The following is a 25,547-nucleotide window of genomic DNA, read 5'->3' on the forward strand; positions in this document are numbered from 1 at the left end:
CACATATTCACCATGAAACAGGAAGCTGTTTTTGAGGGCCTAGGGATGCTTGAAAGCTCACAAAACTTTGCACACGCATCAGACAGGGTGTATTTAGTTGTCTGGGTTTTCGGTTTGGGTGTGGCAAAATGACTCGAGGACGAACCCTAGAGAGTTTCCAATTAAAATTAATTAAATTAATTTGACGTACATGAAAGAAATCTGGTAGGTACATGTATCATGTCCACACGCACAAAAAAGCCTCTTGGAGCCATATCCTAAGTCCAAAAGGAAGTCAGTCATTTTGAATTTACTTTGTGATTTTTGCACACCTGTTGCCATTTCTAGGCGTTGTATTTGAACGAACTCCTCCTAGACATTTAATCCAACCAAGTAAGTAAGTAATGGTGTAGCATGATATCGCTACATTTTAATTTCTCTTGAAGGTTAGAAATTTACAAATTATTATGAGATAATGAGAATTGAGCAGCGACCTGGTTTGACAGTAGGAGCAGAGCGAGAGCATGATTGGCAGCTGAGCTGTCCTGAGGGACACAGTTGTCACTGGAGACAGCTGGATGGGTTGAAACTGGTCTGGTGCTGGTTCCCATCCCTCTCTGCTCCATTCTGTCAATCTCCTCCCGCAGGTGCAGCCAAAAAGTCAGAGACTTAAGAGCCACAAGATATCTATTTTGTACATCTGTATTGCTTTAAAGAGCCACGTCATACTATGTACACTCTTTGAACACATTAACAAGACTCCTGAGCCTTAAAATTATCCCTCCTGAGCCCTGTGCTGCTACCCATTCCATTTCAGATCAAGATAATGTTTCAAATTACATGTGAAACAACAACTGAATCAACTGATTATGCTGACTGTACAGTACATTACAGTAAGGAATTGCATTCCCAGTCAAATTTCCAAACATTAAGGTTTAAACTAATACCCTAATTGCCCTACCCATTGGGTGAAGATCAAAATTAACCACCGCACACTCAAATGACTTTAGTGTGGCTTTATTATGAGCAAACAATACATTTCGCCTGTAGCTTCTTCTGGTTTGCTCAGCACAGTAATAAATAATAATAAAGTCACAGTAATGTAATTTCAGTGTTTAGTGGTTAATTTTGAACTTTTCCTAAGATGTTTCTATGACTGACCAGCACCTGACTGCAAATACTGGCTGTGTATGGGGAGTTCTGTTCACTGCCCTACCCATTACTTGGGCCTATAACCCCTGTAAGACATGCACCCCTTTACATTAATCTGATCGCAATTTAACATGTCGGTCTCTGAATAATCACTTTTATGTAGAAATCACAATGGCAATCTTATTAGAAAGAAAACACAAACTTCAGGCACTCATACATGGAGCAGGAATGAAAAACTCTAGGATTAAGTTAAAAAGCCTTTATTCAACATGGATACTTGCAAAAAAAAAAAACAACAACCGGTTTCGACCATTTTTTATTGCAAGTAGCCATGTTGAATAAGGCTTTTTAACTTAATCCTAGAGTTTTTTATTCCTGCTCCAAGCATGAGTGCCTGAAGTTTGTTTTTTCTTTCTATATGATGACCCTTATCTTCAAGAGCACCTGCGTTTTTATTGAGTTTTATATGATCAAGGCAGTCCTCAAGCACACCACTACCTCTTTTTCACAAGTTTTGGCAATCTTATTAGGTTGGACCTAGTAATATTTCATTATCACTTTCAAAGTGGTACAAGTCTGAACTGATTGCTGTTGGGCCTCATACACCATGTACATGAGACAAAGGCAGGCCTGCATGCAGTCATAAAGCCCGATAACAAAGAGAGGCACCAAGTCCAACAAAAGAACTCCAAACAGACTTCATGCTCTGCTCAACTCACACCGAGGTGTGAAATCCAGCAGAGTAAAACTCTCAGCTCCAATTTGACAAGACCTGATGGAAATTCCCAGAGATTTCCTCATCTCGGCCGTGACATCACTGAGAGTATAAACATCGGAGGCGCTCTCTGAACTGTGCTTCCAGCAGTGGTTGCTCCTTCCAGCTGTTTCCATGGCTCTGAGGAAGTAACTCCTATATGCACGTTAAACTGTAACAAGGCTGCACCATCTCAACCTCACTGTACACGTAGAAATTTTCTTTGTGTTCAACCGAGCATGTTACTGGATCCAAAGAAAACTGCTGTGCAACCCAGTGCTCTTCCACCTTTCCTGCAGAAGAAAGACAAAGGATAACCATTGTGCCCCGCTTGTCTTTAACTGAGTCAACTCTGCTGTGTCACCTGCAACGCCACTGCGGATCAGCTGCTGTGGACACGCCAACAGAGCGAGAGGACTGCCCCGTCAGCATCCAAGTTGAGGAACTAAGCTGGCCCAGAAAGATTCCTTAAGCGACACAAGTAAGAGGCTTAAGTTTGGGCAGAGATAGGCTATTAAAAAGCATGTTATTTTCAGCCTCAGTGCTGTTTGTTGTGAAGTTAACGGACCGTGAGTCTGGTTGTTGCTGTTGATGATACTGTGAAGTAGGGGTGCACAACAAACCTGACATGAGTTAGCTCACTAAATCCCATAGATGGCGCAATGATGCTGCGCCAGTTTTCACCCAGACCCAACTCCAGTGTGTGTCATGGAGAGCGCACGAGCAATGGAGTACTTGTCAGAAAACCAAATACAACCTGCCCCATCGCCAATGAAGGCAATCATTTGGACATATTTTGGATTTTATTATCTCGAAGGGAAGAAGGAGCTTGACAAGGCTAAAGCCTTTATCAGGCATTGCAGTGCACCTCCGCAGGTTTGTGCAGTTTGTATACTGCAATGTATACTGAACAGACAAAGCTATTATTGCAGGTGACTTTAATCTGGTTCCTTCATGAATGGCAAGACAGAATTCCTACTCAGTTCAACACTCACTCATTTAACCCTTTGATTTCTGATTTTTCCAAATATCTTGACCTTGTTGATATATGGCATAAAATGAATCCAGGAAAAAAGCAACACACATGGAGGAACAACACAGGGCAGACTCAATGCTCTAGATTCAATTTGTCGTTAATAACAAGTAATTTTGTTGAAATGTCCTCTGACTGTGATATTTGCCCTTCTCCCCTTACTGATCATTGTGTTATTACTTTATCTATTTCGCCCAATGGACAGTTTAACACAACCAAGGATATTCCACCGGAAATTTAATTATAACTTACTGAAAAGCAGTTCATTTTGTAAAAAGATTTTATCCTTAATCAATGAGGTCAAGCTACAAGGTGATTTATCCCCCCATGAATAAATGGGAATGGCTCAAATATAATGTTAGGAAAACTGGCATTCAGGAAGGAAAAAAACTGGCCAATTTAAGAAGAAAAAACAGGTGGATATTATATCCAAAATGAACTACCAAACTACTAACTAAACTCATCTGAATAGTGATGATAACCTCAAACTCCATCAGCTGTAGTCAAAATGAGATGACCTTTACACAGAAAAGCCAAAAGGTGCTTTTATTCGTTCAAGGGCAAGATGGATTGAGGACGGTGAATAGAATTGATCATATTTTTTCAATTTAGAAAAAAATACACAGGCCAAAAAGGTAATAAGTAAATTAAAGCTGCAAGCAGTGATGATCAGGCCTTTGCATCCTTGCGCACGTCGGAGTGCGGTGCATTCAAAGGCTTTTATTGCAGACTTGCAGATGTGTTCAGGACCAGACTCTTATTGAACATTGCACGAAGGAGTTGTGCTATGTGGTGCAAGAGAACACCCATTAAGTATACATCATGTTGCTGTATATCAACTGTAGACCACACCTTGAAAATTTCATGTGAATCAGATGCTGTTTGTCATATAAGGCTGACGTCCTGTTGTCAGTAGGTGGTGTTATGACTATGACTCAATACTGACATGTAGATGTGTTCAAGACAGGATTCTTATCAAGCATGAGAAATTTGGTGCAGGTTGGATGATGTACATTCAAGCTACAGCAAATTCCTGCTTCATGGCAAAACGTCAAAGTTTGCTGCGTCGCCACAGCAATGGCGTTCAGCGAAAACTCAAGATTTTGATAACTTTTGATCATAAACTAGTCTAGATGACACACACTGATTTTGAAGTTGTTATGATGAATTCTGTAGGAGTTCACTAAAATACCAGGCATGAAAATCACAAAATTGAACAGTAAATTCAAAATGGTCGACTTCCTGTTGGGTTTAAGCTATGGGTCCAAGAGACTTTTTTGTGTGCCCTGGTATGATACATGTTGATATCAATTTTCATACATGTAGGTTTAACATGCAACAGGGGCTGCTTCGTTGAAATTTCGGAGGGGGTGTTATTGAGCCAGTTTGCAACACTGATGGAATATTGTCACGTAGATGTATTCAGGCTGGGACTCTTATCAAACGTGAAGTTTGGTGCAGATTGGAGCATTTACACTTAAGTTATAGCAATTTCCTCTGTCATGGCAAAACATCAAGACTCAACACTAAGCCACGGCCACGCACTTCAAAGATACCTAAATCTTTTAATAACTTTTGATCACAAGGTAGTCTAGATGACACACGCTGATTTTGAAGTTCTTATGATGAATTCTGCGGCAGAAGTTCATTAAAATATAAACATGCAAAAACGCCAAAATGTACTACTAAATTCAAAATGGCCGACTTCCTGTTGGGTTTAAGTTATGGGTCCAGGACACTTTTTTGTGCACCCTGGCATGATACATGTGTGTACCGGCTTTTGTCCATGTAGGCTTAACGTGGCGCAGGGGCTGCTTCGTTGAAATATTGTAGAGGGCGCTGTCAAGCCATTCTGCCACACCCATGCCCGTCACCTATACAGTATTACAGACGTAAAGACCTGTCATGTGTGTGCAAAGTTTTGTGAGTTTTCAAGCATGTCTAGCCCCTAAAAAACAGCTTCATACTTTGTGGTGAACAATGTGTTGCCATGTCAATGGCTTTTGATGAAAACTCAAAAGCTTCAGGACTTATCATCATCAAGGTCTTACATCTTAGCTTACCAAATTTTATGTGTTTCTGGCCAACCTGCTAGGAGTAGTTAGCAAAAGAGTGGCCTTTAAGGCTTCCTGTTGCCAGTAGGTGGCGCTATGACTATGACCCAATATGAGCCTGGACTTGCCTTCAGACCGGGACCCTTGTCAAGCATGGGAAATTTGGAAAAGATCTGATCATACAGAGTCAAGTTATAGCACTTTGTTTGTTCATGGCGAAACATCGAAATTCGCCACACCACCACAGCAAAAGCCTTCTGTGAAAACTCACCATTTTCACAAAATGGAATCATCAAAGACTTAAGGCTTTTCTGACCAAATTTCCGATGGATCTGTTTATCCTGCTTGGTACAGCTCATAAAAGTACAGTACATGTAACTTCCTGTTGCCAGTAGGTGGCACTATGAGTATGTCTCAATATTGACACATAGATGTATTCAGGATGGGACCCTTATGAAGCATGAGAAATTTGGGGCAGATTGACAATGTACGTGTGAGTTATAACAACTTCTTGTTTCATGGTGAAACATCAAAGTTTGCCACGTTGCCACGACAAGGCCATTCAACAAAAACTGAAGATTTGATAACTTTTCATCACAAAGGTCTTTAGATGACACTGACAAAGTTTGAAGTTGGTGGGGTTAAATCTCTAGGAGGAGTTCATTAAAATTCAACGCCTAGAAATGGCTAAATCTGTGCAAAAATTGAAATTAAATTCAAAATGGCTGACTTCCTGTTGAATTTAGGGTAGGACCCTAACAGGCTTTTTTGTGCATCTGGACACGTTACATGTGCCTTTCATTTATCTACATGAAACTGAAAGGAGGGGCTTCAAACTTGAAATTTTCTAGGGTATGCCATCAAGCCATTTTGCCACGCACATGCCCAAGACCCATAAAATATTAAATTTTTCACCACTTCTGACAAATGTGCCAATTTTTGATAACTATCTTTCCCTAACAGTGATTTTGATCTCAGGGGCTACTGTCTTTAAAGTGTGTCTTTTAACTGATGAGGTGCTTGTCTTGACTCAAATAGCAGCGGGTTGTATACATCATGGCTATGACTAATGGTCAAAGTCTAAGCTGTAAAATGATGGATAGACAAATTTCACTTTGTAAACACAAATCAACGTGGCATGGTTTGAGTCACTGTAGCCAAAAGTGGAAATGGAAAAAGCCTATATTTTGATGTATATCAAATGTACAGCACACACTTTAAATTTCATGTAAATCAAAGGAAATTTGTCACATAAGGCTTGCTTCCTGTTTCCAGCAGACAGTGCTACACAAGTGCATCATTCATCCAGCAATACATTTAGTGAAGGTTTGCTGACATGCATATGGAGTGTGATGAATATCTGATGTTGCACAATGGAGTTAAATACCACTTCCTGTGTCAACTATGTGGTGCTAGAGCGCACCCACTAATTATATGTCAATTTGCCATATATCTTGTGTAGACCACAACTTGTAAATTCCATGTGGATCAGATGTAGTTTGTCATATAGCGCTGACTTCCTGTTGCCAGTAGGTGGTGCTATGAGTATGACTCAATATTGACATGCCGATGTGTTCAGCTCTGGACTCCAATCAAGCTTGTGAAATTTGGGGCAGAATGGACAAAGTCCAGTGGAGTTACAACAGTTTCCTGTTCCATGGCGAGACATGCAAATTGACTGGCACGCCAGGTCAGGGGCGTTCCATGAAAACTCATGATTTTGATAACTTTTGATCATAAAGGTCTTAAGATGAAGCCAACCAAGTTTGAAGAAGGTAGGTTCAAATCTCTAGGAGGAGTTTGTTAAATTACAACGCCTGCAAAAACAGAGCAAAAATTGCACAGTTAATTCAAAATGGCTGACTTCCTGTTGGATTTAGCATATGACTCCAGAGGCTTTTTTGTGCGTCTGGACATGATACATATGCCCTGTGAATTTCATTTTTCTACGTTAATCTGGAAGGCAGGGCTTCACTTTTGAAATTTTCAAGGAGGCACGGTTGAGCCGTTTTGCCACGGCCATGCCAATGATCTATACAAGATTTTAACTGGTGTCACTCCAGACGTGTGTCAAGTTTCGTGACTGTAGAACCATGCCTTGCCCCTCCAAAACAGCATCATATTTCATGGCAAAGAATGTGTCGCCATGGCATCGGCGTTTGATTTTGGGTCATGAGCTGCAGAATGTAGCATCACCATCTTACGTCTTAGCTGAGTCAATTTCAGGTGCATCAGCCAAATTTACTAGGAGTAATTAGACAAAATATGTCGCATGTTACTTCATGTCAACAGTGGGTGGCACTAGGACTGTCACAAAATATGGGCCTGTACATGTCTTCAGACCAGGACTCTTAACAAGCATATGAAATTTGGAAAAGATCAGACTATGTGGAGTCAAGTTATAAGGCTTTGAAATTTCATGGCGAAACATTGAAATTCGCTGCATCGTCATGGCAACATCTTTCCACAGAGAGTCACAAATATCAAATTTTTCACCACTTCTGATGTATGTGCAAAGTTTAACAACTTTTTGTGCACATTTAGGCCCTCAAAAATGTGTTTTTTTTGGAATAATAATAACAATAATAATAATAATTCCTTCAGATCCAATAGGGCCTTCGCACCGCTTGGTGCTTGGGCCCTAATAATAGAGAATAATAATCGCTTCAGTTACAAGAGGGCCTCCACACCGTTTGGTGCTCGGGCCCTAATAATAATAATTCCTTTGAATACAAGAGGGCTTCGCGCTGGTCAGTGCTCGGGCCCTAATAATAATAATTCCTTTGGATACAAGAGGGATTCACGCCGGTCAACGCTCAGGCCCTAGTAATAATTCCTTGAATTACAATAGGGCCTTCGCACCACTAGGTGCTCGGGCCCTAATAATAGAGAAGAATTCCTTCAATTACAAGAGGGCCTTCGCACCGCTCAGTGCTCGGGCCATAATAATAATAATTCCTTTGGATACAAGAGGGCTTTGCGCTGGTCAGTGCTCGGGCCCTAATAATAATTCCTTCAGATCCAATAGGGCCTTTGCACCGCTAGGTGAGACGAGAATTCTAACAGAAGCTGAAATTTTCATAGCTGAGCTGGGCACTACCATTTCACAGATGCCTAATGGAAAGTCACCGGGCCCAGATGGCCTCACAACAGAGTTCTTCAAACACTTCTGGACTGAAATTTGAGAACTGATCTATGATGCCTTTAAAGAGTGTATAAACAATTCTATTTTATCACCTACCATGAAACAAGGCATAATTACACTTATACCTAAACCTTATCCTTAGACAACTGGAGACCCATTATCCTACTATGTGTAGATTACAAGCTTAAAAAAGGGCTAAGTATGATAATTGATGAAACACAATCTGAATTTCTCAAAGGGAGACATATTCATCATACTCGATTAATCCTAGATCTTCTTGATAAAATATAACTGATTCCTCATGATAACTTTATTTTATTCTTAGATTTTTTAAAGCCTTTGTTACCTTAGAACACCCCTTTTTATTTAAAACTTTGGAAATGTTTGGTTTTGGAACAAACTTTTGTAACATAATTCATATGTTTTACAATGATATTAACAGTAGTGTGTCTATTAGCCATGACTTTTCAAATAGACTCCTAATTAACCAGGGAATATGGCAAGCATGCCCGATTAGTCCTTTATTATTTATTCTAGCTGCAGAATTGATTGTGATATTCCTTAAAAACTCCCCAGATATTCATGGTATTGAAATACTGTGAAAAGAATTTATAATTAGTCAATTTTCTGATGATACACCACTGTTTAAAAAAAAAAAAAGGTTACAAAAGCAATTGATAAGATCAGTCTTTTCTGAAAGCATCAGGTCTGACTATGAACCTTTGAAAATGTGAACTTATGACTCTTCATAGCAGTGATCTGAGTAGCATAGCCAATATATCAGTTATAGAAGAGATAAAATACCTTGGTTTAGTAATAACAAAAAAATCTGTAGAGAAGTTTTAAATGTTATTATCAGGTTGAAAGGTGTTCAAAAGTCTTCAATTCATTGGTTCAAGTGAGACTTATCTATATTGGGTCAAATTCTTTTGTCTAAAGCTGAAGGTTTATCAAGGTTTATCTATTATTGTCACTCTTTGTACACTTCACCAAAAGTGATAGAGTCATCTAACTCCATATTTTTTAAGTTCATATGGAGAAACAAAAGTCATTATTTACACAAATCACATTTAGTCAGGGATTACATTAATGGGGGATTGAGAGCCATGGAATTCAAAGCTCTAATTGCGGCTTTCAGAGTCAAACGGTTAAATGAATGTATTTCTCAAACTCAATCTATATGGTACCATATCCCTAACAAAATATTTAATAATGTTGGCGGGATTGATTTCTTGCTTAAATGTGATTTTGAGGTGTCTTAAATTCCTGTAAAACTGTCTAACTTCCACAAACAAGCACTACTTTATGGAAAAATGATATTTACCCACAGCTTTTCACCACACAATTCCTTATTGTTATTACCATAAATAGAAAATCAATTTATAAAGCTAAATTGTATGACAAAGGTTTAACATTTGTGTATGATTTACTAAATTCAGACAGACTCTTATTATCCTTTGATGAGTTTACCAGTAAGTACAAAATTACTATTTCAAGAAAAGGGTATGACAAAATCTGGAAAGCAATTCCTGTTCCTTTACAAAACCAAACAATAAAAGTAAAACCAATCCATAAATAGAAGAAACAAAACAGCTGTTGTAAAAATGTGGATATATAGAAACAAAAATGTAGAAATAGCTGATATAATGATGTAAAAATATAAAAGTAGAACAACAGTTGCTCAGGGAGTGGAGGGCCGTGGATTTGTAAAGGACCACCCATTGTGATACTAGGGGTGTGCCCGAATACAAATATATTATTCGGCGAAGCACAAATAGTGGGGTTTTTTTTTTATGAATATTTGTTTCATACAAATATTTTAAAAATTATTTGTATTCGGGGAAAAAAAAAACATGTCAAATATCAGCGTGCAGGTCAGTTACATCGCTATCTAAGTCTCTCTCCTCTGCTCTGCTGTTACATCTGTAAGTAGGTTCCAACAAGGGGAGTCACATTCACCTGCTACATGATGCACATTTCCTTATTTGGACATCACTCCCGGAGGTGTTCCCCAGAGATAGAACTGAGCTACTGACAAGCGCAGAGTGCTCCCAAGGGACTCTCCATAACCTGTTGTTCCCCTTCTCCTTTCCACAAAGTTAGGTTGTGAAAAATAGGCAATAAATGAAAAGTGCAAAGCAATAATCGCTGTTGAAGTTCTTCTCCACACATTACACGCTGTGCTCTTGCTGTGTTATGGGCATATAAATAAGCAGAGGTTTGTCTGCATGATGGTGATGCACTTGGTTTAGCTCAGTAGTCAGCACAGTTGTCTATGATCCAGTGTAAGAAGCTCCTTCATAAAATAGTTTATTCATCAACACTTTAATATAAAAAAAAATAAATTTTCAATTAAATGATCAGTTCATGCAGGAGTGGCAAAGTGATCTTTAAAGTGATCTTTATGTAGATTTAAACAAGAGCTTATATTGGAGAAGTATATTGTATGAAACCAAAAATACAACACCAGAATTCCCAAAGGTCATTGAAAGATATAATGAGCTGGATAGAAACCAAAGGATCTGCAACTTTTGTAATGACAACCGTCAGGTAGATAGATATATTTTGTTTGAATGTCAGAATGTAAGCATGATGTAATACAGAGAAAGGTACTTGCCAAAGTACTATTTAAACTGCCCATCTATGTTGAAATTAATTTCGTTATTACAATCAGACAAGCCAAAAGTTTGTAAATTAGGTGCCTTTTTGAAGAATGTCCTTCCTTTGTTTAAGTAACATTTGTTGTGCTTAAGCCATGCCATGTGCTATTGTTTTGTTATTATTGCATGTTCTGTTTGTTCTCCACACCATGTGATCATGGTTTTGAGTTAAAAATAAATTAAATATATAAAACTGAATTGCTAGGTACTCCGGGATATGCAAGCTGAGGTCCGAGAGCCAGCTAATGTTCTTCATGCCGCACCACTTCATGTTCACCATAATACCGACCCCACTGCCCCTGTTTTTCCCTGAGCCCCCCGTCTTGTGTGATGTCATGAGAACCCAGGCAACTGTTTATCATGATCTGGTACTGTACTGGTACTACTGGTACTACTGCAGGTGTAAACCATGTTTCAGTGAGGCAGAGACCATTGCAGTCCCTGAAGTCCTGCTAGAACTTTGGGGGGGGGTGCTGTGTGTGCTGTCAGCCTGCCCTAATAACTGAATATTGCACAGCTCAGATATGTGCAAGATCTTTTTATGTTGAGAAGTGGTACACAAAAGGGGTGTTTTAGAAGTGCAATATATATATAGTAACTTTGATTGTGTGTGTGTGTGTGTGTGTGTGTGTGTGTGTGTGTGTGTGTGTGTGTATTTGGGGGATTTCTAGGTATATGAAGTCAAGCAGTCAAGCAGTGTTGTGGAGAAGATCTGCTCTCTAGTTAGTAAAGTTCTGGAGCCTCTCCATCCCCATGTTGAGGAACACCAACCTGAGAACATCAAACACCTTTCACACACATTCTCCAGGGAAAAACAACACCTGTAAGTACACAAGTTAGATAATAGACTCTTGTAGCCTAACATGATTTACAGGCCACACAACATTAAAGAAGAATTAAGCTAATGTGTCCATTGTCTAGCAAAAACAGTGTTTGAGTGTATCCTGAGTGAAGGAGAGGCACAATAGAGTGAGGAATGGCATACTCATTGGGGTACAAAAAAAACAGTAAACTGCACCCCTAAGTAAGATAACATAAGCGTGATGGCACCTTGAGTACAGTGACCTAATGGAGTCCAACAGGGCCAAGGGCAAAGAAAGCAAGCAAGTGTCCAAAACTGAAGGACACCTGTCTGATGCAGCCACCCACCCAAAGGACAACACCAGGAGCACAGGGGCGGTTTAAAAGACCTGGAGTGTTTCTCACCAATAGGTACAAGACAAGCAAGGAAGAGGAAGCCATGTTCAAGAGTATGTAAGGTGGACGCCAGAGGGACACTATGCACACAGATATATTGGCAGCAGTTTAAGCTGAAACTGTCTCAGTCCTGGCTAGGGCTGGGCAATATGGAACAAAATCTTATCAGGATAATTTTTGTCATATCAGTCGATATCAATATCACGATATAAATCAAATAACTATTTCTGTCAAGTTTAAAGGTTCCTTTTTACTCCTACATGAGATGTGAAGACATCACAAGGTTAATATTGGTTAAAATGTTATTTATTTTCTGTCAGAAGTTAAACATGACAAATGTATTGTAGAACATTGTAGAACTGTATTTCAAATAAATAAAATGATCATATAATAAACTAAAATCTTAATTCTGACCGATCAGAGGCCTCAAGTGTTAAAGGAGAACATAAACAAAATCGACAACTAAATTCTTTGGTCAATTACAAATAAATAAAATAGGTAATACAAAATAAAAAAGTCTAAATTCTGACCAGTCAAGAGCTTCGAGGTTTTACAGGAGAACACAAACTAAATTCTTTGGTCAGTTCCAAATAAATAAAGTAGGTATTAATACAAAATAAAATCTATAAAAAAACAACTACTTCACTGTATCCTTTGTATATATTCAAACTGTTTTAAATTGTTGGGAAAAACCCCCACAAATAAACAGACAAAAAACTAAAAAACATTCTGTATATATCCTCAGTACAAATTCAAGCGGCTTTCAAATATAAACAAAGGAGAACATAAACAAAAACATTCACTTAATTGTGGTCAGCTTATGCTCCAATGCAAAAGAAAAAGAAAGGCACAAGACATTCCCATTAGTGCAGTACTGTCTCTCATTGCTGTCAATGTGTTGGACCAGACATTACCCTACTACAGGTTGAAAGCAAGAAAGTCAGGTCTGTCTACTGCCTCAGATTTTAAAGTTGCCCTGTCGTAGGTCACAATATTACCCCTTGTGCTAAAAACTCTCTCAGAGGGGGCGCTGGTTGCAGGGATGCACAAATAATGCTTTGCCAGGCAGCTTACTCTTGAGAAATTTCTCCCGTGTATCTTCCACCACTGCAAGTGGTCGATTTCTGTCTGCATCTGGTGCCAGCAGGTAATTGTCAAGTTCCTTTTCCACTGTCTCTTTATCGCTGAGTCCTGTGCTGCTGGTGTGTGATTTCTTAAAGAAACTGCCCAATGACTTTCTCTGTTTCTTGAGAGGGCAGCATTGCAGCAGCTTCTCCCTCTTCTTCTCCTGCTTCCTCTGTTCTGACTGAAGTGGATGGGTCTTGGTGGATTTCCTCTAGCATCTCAGACACTGCTCTCATTTTGATGGCATTGATCTTTTCTGGCTTGATGTATTGTACTTTGAGGCGTGGATCCACCAAGTGGTATTCAGTGAATTCCAGTAGTGGATTTAAGGCCTCATGCATGGACTCCATCACATCCATGTCCTGCCAGGTGGGAACCAAGTGCCTGGTCTTCTTATCTGCACTGAGTACCTGAGAGATAGCCTTGTACTGCTCTAACACCCTTCCATTCATTCTCTCACGTAACCCCACCTGGTGGGCGACTCTGTCACCAGCTTGTGTTGGGGTAGTGATGCTCCTCCTGAGCAATCGCCATGTCTCTCTCCTTCTTTCAGGAGAAAGTGAAGGCAGCCACCACTTTCTTACATACCCCTACTGCTCGCTCCACCCTCTTTTCCTGCTCTCTCTGAGGAATAAAAGATAAATAGACAAGTTAAACTTAATTAATTTAAGATTTCTGTGCAGAGATAAAGCTCAAATTCTGAAAAACTACTACACTTAAAATTACTAAACCTAAAAACAAAAACTACTAAAATACTACTAAACTACTATATATCATATATATTACATTTGTATATGATTGTAATTGTATATATTTCTCCTGACTAACTTACCAATATCTGAGTGAAGTACATGCCCAAAGCAAGGCAGCTGTGTGCAGTTGTTGAGTGATGTACTCTTCACTATGTTCGTCCCACTGTCTGTTGTGATGCAGACTTGTTTGTCTTCACTCAGTCCCCAGGATGCAAGTGCTTCTGTCAGTCCCAAAGCGATGACTTTGCCTGTATGGTTTTCAGAAAAGTAGGCATGCCTGAAGACATTTAGTTTTTAAATTCCGATCTCGATCAATGAAGTGGGCAGTGAGGCTCATATATGGTTCAGATGTGCAACTTGACCACAAGTCCGATGTGGTAGCAAAGAATGACACACTTTGCAGCTCCTTTTCAACTGTCTCTCTACACTCCGTGTATAACTGGGGAAGTGCCGTCTTAGAGTAATGTTTAAGGCCAGAGAGTTGTAACGAGGGTCAATTACTTTAATCAGCCGCTTAAATTTGGTTGTCTGTAACTCTATTCCAGCCACATGATTGGTTCGGCACAGCGCTATTCTCATTATCATTGGCTGTTTGTGTTGTCTGTCAAAACATGAATGGAATGACTTCTATTGACATTGTCAACAATGTCTTATATTTCTACCGAGGAAAAGTTATTTCTCGATAATTATCTTTATCATTTTATCGCCCAACCCTAGTCCTGGCTGATTTTGGTACTGAAGATCTCAACAAAATCTTGCTGATCACTATTAAAGCTGTGGTACTGGCAATAGTTAGAGCAGTGCAGAAACAACTTTATGGTATCTGTGGATAGCTACAAGTATCAAGGAAACAATATCACCACGGTGCACTGTCCTGATGGAGCAAGGAAGCAGGGTGAGATCTGACCCATAATAGTTATATTTGTGAGAGTGGAGTTAATGAGGAAAAAACTAATGAACTGAGAAATGATGCATACTGTAAGAATATCTTCATCAGTGAGGATCTCACAACCGTGAGATACAGGCTCTTCAAATATGGGGGAAATTGTCAACACACATTAATCAGAGATGTCAAAGTTATATGCAAGAAGGATGTCCAATATGCCACCATCAACACTTCCAATAATTTTCTCATAATTGGATATAACAACATGGATTGCAAATCCTTTGGCACTGACATCTAGAACAGACATGGGGTACAAACAAGAGACTACTGACTTTATTGAAAGATGTAAAAAAAACATATGTGTTTCAATGAGACTAAAACAAGTGATACCATGGATATGCTGGAAAATTTTTAGGGGATGGATTTCCAAATATTTGTTTGGCAAAACTGGCATTCAGGTGGAGTGATAATTGCAGTGAGGAACTCTAGCTCTAATGTCGGTATGTTTGATGAACTAACAGATCATTCTTGATGTTGGCATTGAAAATCACTATTTTCTAATTTTTGGCAATATGAATCCACATACCACTCTAGAGGGGGCACTCTGGGGCAATTAGAAATGTCTGACACACCATTAAAAAGAAAATTGATTGTCATACATTTCAATAGTTATGGTAATGCCTTGTTAGAAATGTGTAGAAACCTTGCACTCTGTATAGTGACTGGTGGATATGGAGATGATAGTTATCAGGAACGCAACTACAGTTAATAACAGTATGACTGTATGATAATGACCCCTTTTATTTTAAGTAAGGTAAGACATTTCTATGTACTCGAGTTTGATCCTTTGTTTTCTGCATTGTTGTAATACTTTTGGATGCAGGTAGGGTAGGGACTGTTATTGAGTGGGCAAAATTGATACAAATTGGTAAATGGGATAAAGAAAAGAACAAGTTAAGAGGAACCATACAGCTTGACAAAATGTAACTGAATGAAGTAACTAAAGAAGTCTGCAGTATTATTGACAGATTGCATTCCATATAAAGTTTGAAAAGAGGAGAAAAACCATGACCTCCTGCAAAAACAGTATGGTTTTATAACAAATGAAGACAAAAAAGACAATCTGAGAGTTAATGCAGTCAAAAAGTAAAGACAACGTAGTCAAATCCTGCTTAATGCTTTTATGAGCTTTTTGAAAATTTGTTTGAATGGGATGGACCAATGAATGATTGGTCCTTAAAGGGACCATATCATGCTTTCTTTGATTTTCTTTTAATTATATATATATATATATATATATATATATACTGTTATGGTGTCACATATCTATGCTAAACATGGTCAATAATAATAATAGCTAGTTAAGGTTGAAGGATTTTGGAGTTCTTTGCATAACAGAGGTTGGCAAAATTCACTCTTGTGCAACATTAAACAGACAGCATGTATATCCAAAATCATTTATTAAAAATGAGTAAAAGAGCAAAACATGCCTGGGTCCATGGGTGGGGTTCACAATTAGGTGCGAACAAATACAGACCCCAGAGAGACTGAGTTTCTTGAGGACTCCCTTTGTTTCTTAAAGTCTTGAAACATGTGGTCAGCCAGTGAGACCCAACATTGGCCAACCATATTTATTTGAGTTGAAGTACATAGAGGAGCTAAAACAAATGGAAGAAGAAAAACAAAGTATGGAGGCAGAAAATCAACAGGGCCATCAGGAAAGTCAATGTACAGTAATGGTTACCTCAGGGAAACTGCTGGTGTTCTTGTGGTCACTCCTCTTCTGATGAATGAAGAAGGAAACTTTTTCTGCAGATGTGATCTGTAGCTACCAGACTCTGAAAATCCACGGATGAAAGTAATCCCAGCTATGCAACTACTACACATGGATTTACAGCATTTATCAATACTGTCATCCTGGAGACTGTTTAACCTCTACAAAATAAACTGGAAGAAATCTCCACATGGTAAGAAAAATGTGATTACAACACGAAACATACTGTGTGAGGAATTACAGAATGTAGAGGCCCTATTTTAACAATCTGTAGTGCATGGTCTGAAGCATGTGGCACAAGTGCATTCAGGGTGTGTCCAAATCTACTTTTGCTATTTTAAAGGGGGAAAAAATGGTCGATGCGCCAGGCGCATGGTTCAAAGGGGTTGTCCATAGTCTCCTAATTACTCATGGGTGTGTTTTCGGCGTAACATGCAACAAACCAATCAGAGTGTCATCTCCCATTTCCTTTAAAAGCCAGGTACGCTTGCACCTTGGTGGATTGCTATTATGATGGCGCATTTGCCAAGTAATAAGAAAGGACACTTCCCTGCAGAGGAAACGGATCTGCTCATGCACAAAGTGAAAGTGCACAATCCATAACAGCACACTGGCCCCTGCTGCTCCTGAACCTTCCAGTGGCCAGCCCCAGACAACCAGATTAAGATCCTGTGCATTAATTTGTTGCCAATGTATTTTCGTTTGGTTTTTGAAAAAGTTTATTTTTTAATTACAGCTTTGGTTTTGTTGATGTACACAATAATAGTCTTTCACACTGTAATCCTTTTATTTGTAATCTTTTGCATGTTTGTGCACTGCTGCGCGTCCTGTGTGTGTAACAAGCAGAGTGTATGTTGTGCACCCTCCTATGTAGGCGCATATTACTATCTTGATAATGCGCCCTTAAAATAACAGTGAAACACTGCGCCATTGACTTCAGACCAGGTTTTTGTTGATCAATAGTGCAATCGCACTCTGCTGCCTCAAGACAGCAAAGCGCCAACAATGCACCTGACCACACCTCATTTTGAGACCAACAGGCCCATGGGCGCTCTGATGGGTGCAAGTGCATTTGCTATTTAAACAACGTGCTGGACAGGAAAACGACGACTGCATCAGTCTTAAACTAGCAAAGAAACTTGTGTCGCGCTTGGTGCTGCTTTATGCCAGGTGTAAGATAGGGCCCTAAGTCTCTATTGTCCAGTGGTATAGTCCATTAATGCTGCACAGTGTGTATCTTGTCATTTTATCCTTGCAATTTGGGAACTTGCAAGCAGGAACCATTTTATTCCATCTACTAAGTTACTTCTTTAGCAGGAACTAGTAATGGGCAGACCCATTCTTTTCACAGTATCAGTTCCTTCGAGTTGATACATGTAAATGTATCGAACCTTTCACGTTTTGATACTTTTTGCAAAATATGCTGTCAGTTTCTCTGTGACACTTAGTTATAGTACATGCACATTCAACAGCTAGTGCTGCCTGCCCCACAATATTTCTCTTCAGTGCATTACCAGTCATCATATACATTAAGATAAAATGTTAATTTAAATGCATTGATTCAGCATCCCACTTGTATGTAGGTAGGCTATATAAGCTCAATAAGATGTTACAGAAATGTGATGTTACACTGACCAACGATCTGTCGGTCTTTTTGAGGGGCAGGTAGCAGACCTAGTTCAAGAGAGCAGTAGTTTGTTCAGTCTCATTCAATTTAACCTGCCACCCGTCAAGATTCGAGTCCAAATAAATCGCTTCTTGTTCACTCATAGTTCACGTCCTAGTTCGAGAGAACGGTTCATTTGATCTTGTTCAGTGAGTAGCTGCCAGGCTGTCTCGATTCGAGTCACTCACTGATATTCTCATTTGAGACCATGATTCCCGCTTATTCATTGGTGCTCATTCATGTTTTGAGCAACTGCACCACTATAGCAGGCAGGCAGGCAGTGTGAGCAGTACCCTACGATAACAGTGAGTGGGTGTGGGGGGTATGAGAGGGAAAAGTCCAGGATTCATGAGCACTCAGTACGTTTGACAGGCTGACCCGGTACATACCGGACACTAAAAAGATTTGTTCAAAAAGATTTGTTTGTTAATTTTTGCCCATCATTAGCAGTAACTGATTCTGAGCTATCCACAGCTTCCAACGTAAACAAACCAACCTGCGTAGATGAATATGCAGAGTGGTTTGGTTAGCCGGCAAGCTGCGCTGGATACAGATCTCTATACGGTCAGTCATAATGGCTGCTACAGACAGCTAGTTTCTGTGTTTACTTTTGTTCAGACTCAGAAACAAACTTTTGAAGTGATTCATGTAAAAATTATGTTTATTTGGAAAGATGCAGGAATCTCAGTAGTTTGCCACAATGTCCGTCACTGTTTGCAATAAACGTCTTTTTGTGAATCACCCAAATCTCGGTCATGGAGCTGGAGAGAGCAAAATTAGCATGACACATAGAGCCACAATATATGGGAAATATATCAGGTTGAAATGAATCAGAATATTCCTTTAAGATTTGGCAACCTGTGGGAGACACGGTGGATCCCCCTAGACTGAGCTTAATTCTGGCTTACTGAAGGATCAGACACTGGTTGTGACACGTACATGACATATGTAAGCTTACTAGTATGCCCAGTACACGTGTGTGTGTTCGTATCGAGTCTGTTATTTATTTATTAGGGGCCGAGCCCAAAAGTCAGAAGATGATATCCTAAGGGCGAGGACCCTATTGTTTTTCGTGTGTTTGTTTGTTTGTTTCGTTCTTTCTTCCTTTCTTTCTTTCTTTCTTTATTATTACGGGACTTAAACCCTAAATTTGACCCCCTAAACATGCTCAAAAACTCACCAAATTTGGCAGGCACATCAGGTCTGGTGAAAAATTTGATAAAATGTAAAAATTAACCCCTAATGTGCGCTCCCTAGCGCCACCTATGTAACAAAAATGGCCGCCACGGCCCGTAGGAATTATTGTTCCTATTATTATTTGTCTCATCAAGACCTACAAATTATACACTGACACCCCTGAACTAAATCCAATTAAATCCGTTAATGGTATCAGCTTCAAACTTGATACATGACTTATGACACTTTGCTGAAAAAAAGTTTGTAATAACTTGAACGGTTTGGATTTAATAAGCCCTGAAAGTTTCAGTGCCACATCACATCTTACAATATAAAACAATGGGGAGGCAATCTATGGGCATGAACTTTGTGTCAGACAGAGGCTTCTGATGTCTAAATTATAAGTCTGACCACTTTCAAACCTGTATCAATGGATTCACCACGAAATTTCCTACTAGAAAATGATTTTTAATGTAAGATTTGGCCAAAGTCATGGGATTTATGAGGAGATTTCACAAGAAGTGTTCTCTAAAATCCTGCTCTCCAACTGCTCCTGGTGATGTCACTCCCTCAGTGCTGTGAAACATTCCGCAATACACACTCACATTATAAAATCACAGGAGGAGCAAGAAAAGACTTCAAAACTCACACTCTAACATCTCAAAAACAATAAAAGATAGAAAAAACATGTAAATTCAAGATTTGTAGGTCAAAGTCTCGTGACTCATTTGAAGTTCAAATGAAGTCTGTATCTAAAACTATGTGGAAGCAGTAAATGTTCAAAAAGGTGTGGGTTCGCTCACACTCTCCATTCAAATCAAACTTTCACCAGGTCATGTGGGTTAAAAGTCTGTCCTTTTCTAAAAATAGACTTGATGAAAATTAGGAAAATAATTTATTTTACACACAAACTCATCAGGACTTTTCAATTTACTAATTGAAATTCAAGTGAATGGGCCCAAAACTTGCATGATTTTGATGACACAGGTGTGAGCAAGACAGACATGTCTCACCCTGCAGAAAGTTCTCATCCTGTCAATCAGTCTTTCAAAATAAAAGCACACCACACTTGTTATAATTATCCCTCATTTTTAAAAAGCAAAATGATCTGATCCCGACAGGCTAGAGTGTGAGGTCCTGACCAATGCTGCTTGCAGCTTTAATTGTTATTTGATACTCCTGCTAGGTTCTTTCTTTTGTTATTATTTGTTCAGTTGCCTTGTATGGAAAATTTAGTTCTGTCAAATATGGACTCTAGTACAACAATGTAGCACATTTGTTGGAATATGACATAACTGCAAATAAAAATATTTATTTAAAAAAACCTTCAGCCATTTATAATCAAGAGCTCCATATGAACGAAATATGCCATATTGCACCAATGGCCTATAAGTGATCACTACACGGTAATTAAAATCAGAACCATATCAACATTACCTTACAGGGACAGTAACACTGTGGACTTCCAGTCTAGATGGCTATATTGAACTTGGCTCTTGATCAGTGTCTGTACTCTTTGGTTAACCTATTTTGATTTAGTGGGACACTTAAAAACTCCTCCAAGACATCTTGATGTGTTCTTATTGATGAGCATGTTGATGAGCTTTAAGCAAATGTGTCACTTTGCAAAAAAAAAAAAAAAAACTGCCCATCTTCCTATCTTCCATGTTCCCCCGTCTCCACAACCCTCATCTCATCAATGACCTGCATCCACTATCCCACCATTTACATAGGCTTACCTCCTGATAGCAGGGGTTGCTGCAGCCCCCTAAGCATACCTACTTCCCGAGTACCTCACGTCCATGAGTATAACAGACCTTAAAATACGAGCGTTAGCCTTTTAATCTCTGCTCAGTTCACTAATATTTGACGTCCCCCAAAACTCTATTCTGAAATGGTACCGGTTCTAAATCTGTAAGAACCCAGAGTATTTTTTTTAATGTTGTGATTAATAAGTAAGTGCAATTAATCCTTTGTGAGTAAAAAGCCAATAAGAGTAATTTTGAAAACATATAAACTAGCCCACAGTCTCCCATTTACCATCAGTATGTTTTAGCTACAGAACACTTGTAGACTGTTAAGCCCAGTTAGCCATGTATTTTAAAACTTCGCAAATTCTTGTAGACTTTCTGGCTGAGATGGCACCTTCCACTCTCGAACCAGTCCTTTTCCCTCTACAAGTTCTACCTGCCAGGCAGTGACTCCACATTATCAAACAGAGAAAGAATGACAGAGGACAGGATGAATAAGAGTAGATTAATGGGGGTAGTAGTGTCGATAAAATTCTAACCTGAACCCATTACCAATATTCAATACCCATCCCTACTGATACCCCATTCCCTTGTTTATTAGCATCTCAGTTGCTATGTATGTTACCTTACTTTCCCATATTGCCAACATTAACATTTGTTTGCTTGTATAAGCAAGCAAACAAATGTTAATGTAACAAATGTTAAGCAACAAATGTTTGCTTATACAAGCAAAATAACAAAATAAACAGTTTGAAGTTGACATATTAACTTTTGTCTGTGGTAGATCAGTTCTGAATTATGAAAACTAAATGAAAAGACACATTTTACCTCCTTCCAAAGAGATCAATGGGATTTTTTTCATGGACTGTGAATACTAATGTAATGTTAAGTAGATGCAAAGTGATATGCCTGCTCTAATAACAGAAACATCACCTGTCAAAAAAGCTTGTGGTGCTAAGTAGGGGTGCCTGAATAGAAATAAGTTATTCAGCAAAGCACAAATTTTTTATGAATATTTGTTTCATACAAAAATTAAAAAAAAAAAAAAATTTTGGGAAGAAAAAAAAACCATGTCAAGTACCAGCGTGCATCTCTGTCTATCTATCTATCTGTCTCTGTCTTCTGCTCCACTGTTATGTCTGTCAGTATGTTTCAACAAGGGGGGTCACATCCACCTGCTACATGACTCATTTCCTAATTTGGAAATCACTCCCAGAGTTACGGGTGTTCCCCAGAGCTAAAGCTGAGCTACAGTGCTTTAAAGGGACTCTCCATAACTTGTTGTTCCACTTGTCCCTTCCACAAGGTTCAGGTGTATAAAATAGGCAATAAATGAAAAGTGCAAAACAATAATCACCTTTGAAGTTCTTCTCTACACATTACATGCTGTGCTGTCTCTGTGTTATGGATGTATAAATAAGTTGAGGTCTGTCTGTCCATTGGCAATGCAGTTAGGTCAGTAGTCAGCACAGTTATCTATGACCTGAGAGTCTCTAGTTTGAGACCCGGTGTGGGGACCTCCTTTGTAAGGTAGTTTATTCATGAACACTTATTGTATCACTTTAATTTTCTAAAATGAAAAGCGTAATAAAAACAAAAACAGGATTTTTAGGCCTCTTTCCACTCTTATTCGAATACAAATACAAATAATTTTGCTGCCTCAACAAATACAGATACAAATACTGGGCCCTCTGCACATCCTAGTGCTAAGACAAAATGACTGCATCATTATTACTATTAATTCTTTATTTATCTCAGTATCAAAGAGAACCAGGCCTTTATTCCTATTTACGTCTGTTCCCTGGTTAATGCAAACTCAACACTTCCCCTATGTTTACCTGTTTTCATAATATATTTAATAAAATGTACATTTCCACAGCATTCATTTTATCCATATGGTAGTCATGGGATCCTCACCACTCTGTTACTCAGTTTCTCTTTTTAACACTTAAAAACTGTTTTAATTCCCTAATTTTTTCCAATTGCTCTCAGTCTGCCACACTGTAATTGGAGAATAATAGATTACTGAACTACAGCTTAACAGCAAATTTCTTTATTCTTGTTTAAAAATGATGGTTTTTGCATGTTAATATTTTTTTCCCGCTTACCGTTTTGTGTTCATGGTTTAGATCACATTTACATGATTTATTTACTTCTTCTACTGAGCTTTATTTGATGCCATACTTTTGGTCCCAATTTTGAAGAAGAGCATCTTGGTCATTCTAAAATCAAGGCTGAGAGGTGAATTTTGTGGGTCAAAAAGGGTTAGTTCTCTTAAAAAAAAAAAGTTTTACTGTAGACTGTGGTACAGTATATACTACAATGTGTAGATGTCTTTATGTCTGTATAGATTACCAGACAGTAACAAATATTTGTGCTTTTTTGTTATTTTTGTGTGTGTGTGTATAGGTTTGACCTCTCAGACAAAGATTACTTCTTCGACAGCAAAACCAGAAGTTCAATAGTAAGTCCACTGATGTTTGTCTGTTATTTATCATAGACTGAATATAAAGATGGATGTAGAGAGGTGTGATGTCACCCACTCGTTTGCATTGGAGCTGGTTTGAAGCCCAGAGTTGCAGATTAGGTCACTAGTTTGGAGCCAGGACCTTTCACACTCTGGAAACATGCCCTGCTACCTCTGACCAAAGCTATGCTAGTTTACTGGGAACACAGAGGAGTGCACACTTAGGCTAATGTTAGCTTCTTTAGCTAAATTGTGCTAACAGGGCAGGTATGGTTATCATGAACATGAAACTAAGTGAATTACTACAACAATAGTCCAACTCATTGAGTCCTGGAGCCGGGGTGAGCAGCGGGTAAGCGAACACCCATATGGCAGACAGTAAGTCGTCAGATTTTATTAACGAATTAATCATCACAACCTGGAAAGAATATAGGGATGAAGTAAGCAACATAATGCCGATGTAGTCAGGTAAGCACTGCCATTTATTGTTTAGGGTCACAGTGAAAGAATTCACAAGCAACAACTCAACATAAACATAAATCAACAAAGTTCTGTGTGATTAAATAACTGAAGCATGCAACAAAGGAAAGGGCTGTGGGTGGAGCCAAAACAAAGAAAAAAATGAAACAAAATTTCACTTCCTAATCCCACAGAAGCTCATTGATGCTAAAAACATTATCTTGACTTCAGTTTACATTCTCCTCTCACTCCATTCACACACCGTTCACCCCCATGGTGATTGTGATGTACCACATAATCAGAGCTGATACCTCATACACTCAGGTCCATTTGGATCCACTCAGTTATTAGATGTATTGACATGCAGACCCAATACCAGCAGCATTAAAGGTATACCCAACCCGACCTGATTAGACTGAGTAGAATTTGAACCTAGTGTGACTCGGGTACCAAGTCGGTACCCAAGTCAGAGACAGAGAAATGATCTGTGATTGGTCAATGTATCACCTTATATGATTACAACGAACGATACACCGCCACTAGATATACATTTACATGAACATGTATGTTACACGAGAGTCACATTTCCCCAAGACTCAAAAAACCAAGAGCCCCAAGCTATAAGTCACCTTTGACCCCTTAACATGTTCTGTTTACACCAAGACCCAGCATGTAACCTTATTTGGACCTAAGCCAGGATGGAAGGAAAAGAGTGGACCTCCTATTCTTTCTTTCTTCATTCTTTCTCTCAAGGACATGCACACATTAACAGAGCAAAGGAACAATGATCATCCTTGCACAACTCTGCACATTAAAATGATAAACCAATCCCTTGGTCTTTCATTACCTTTACAGGCCAGAGATGTACAAACAAGGTTTGTAACCTGTTAATGTTTTTAACATCAACCAGGCTTTGAAGGAAGCTAAGCACAGTCTGGCAGCTGTTTGTTGCCATGATGAAAGGAGGGATTACTATCTGTTCTGTCCTGATGTGCCTCTGTCATGTCATAGCACTAACTTTTTATTACATTTCAATCAGCCAGCACATGCAGGTTATTGCACTGTGCATGCCACTGAAGTGGTGGTCACTCCAATAGTTAAGTGGCTACGCTATCCAAATGGTACTGTGGTAAATGAATGGTGTGTGATTGTTCTGTACATTGACAAACGCTAACCCTAAGCATATTTCTTTTCTCGGTGGTGATGAAGCTTGTCTTGAAGCCTCTTGTTGTGTATGGATCATCTTTTTTCCTGCAGTTGTATTCTCTTTGTAGGAACTTTCATACCATTTAAAAATAGAGTGCAAAGGTGCATTATATTGTTTAATAGTGATGGCCTCCACCATAGCAAAGGAGTGCAAAGTCCAAGTAATTTCACCCAAAATGAAAACACCCGTATTGGCTTCAACACACTGGATTGTTATTGAACACAGGGTTTATCCAACAGTATTGGTGATACTATACAATAAAGTTTCACTGTGAGTCCCACAGAAGTCATGCAACTTTCAGAACCTTTTT

The 25,547-nt window shown here is 38.9% G+C and overlaps 1 protein-coding gene across 2 annotated transcripts in view; it reads left to right on the plus strand.

The window, feature by feature from the left end:
- The window catches only part of LOC137182437 (anoctamin-1-like), a 162,503-nt gene that overhangs the window by 15,793 nt on the left and 121,163 nt on the right, over window positions 1–25,547 (plus strand). For both annotated transcript variants that reach the window (XM_067588643.1, XM_067588644.1), the window contains exons 4-5: window positions 11,449–11,600; window positions 23,514–23,568. In XM_067588643.1, coding sequence (XP_067444744.1) covers window positions 11,449–11,600; window positions 23,514–23,568 — 207 coding nt within the window. The remainder of the gene's footprint in view (window positions 1–11,448; window positions 11,601–23,513; window positions 23,569–25,547) is intronic.

The sequence above is a fragment of the Thunnus thynnus genome, chromosome 5 (assembly GCF_963924715.1).
Source record: "Thunnus thynnus chromosome 5, fThuThy2.1, whole genome shotgun sequence".
In the NCBI taxonomy this organism is placed as follows: Eukaryota; Metazoa; Chordata; class Actinopteri; order Scombriformes; family Scombridae; genus Thunnus; species Thunnus thynnus.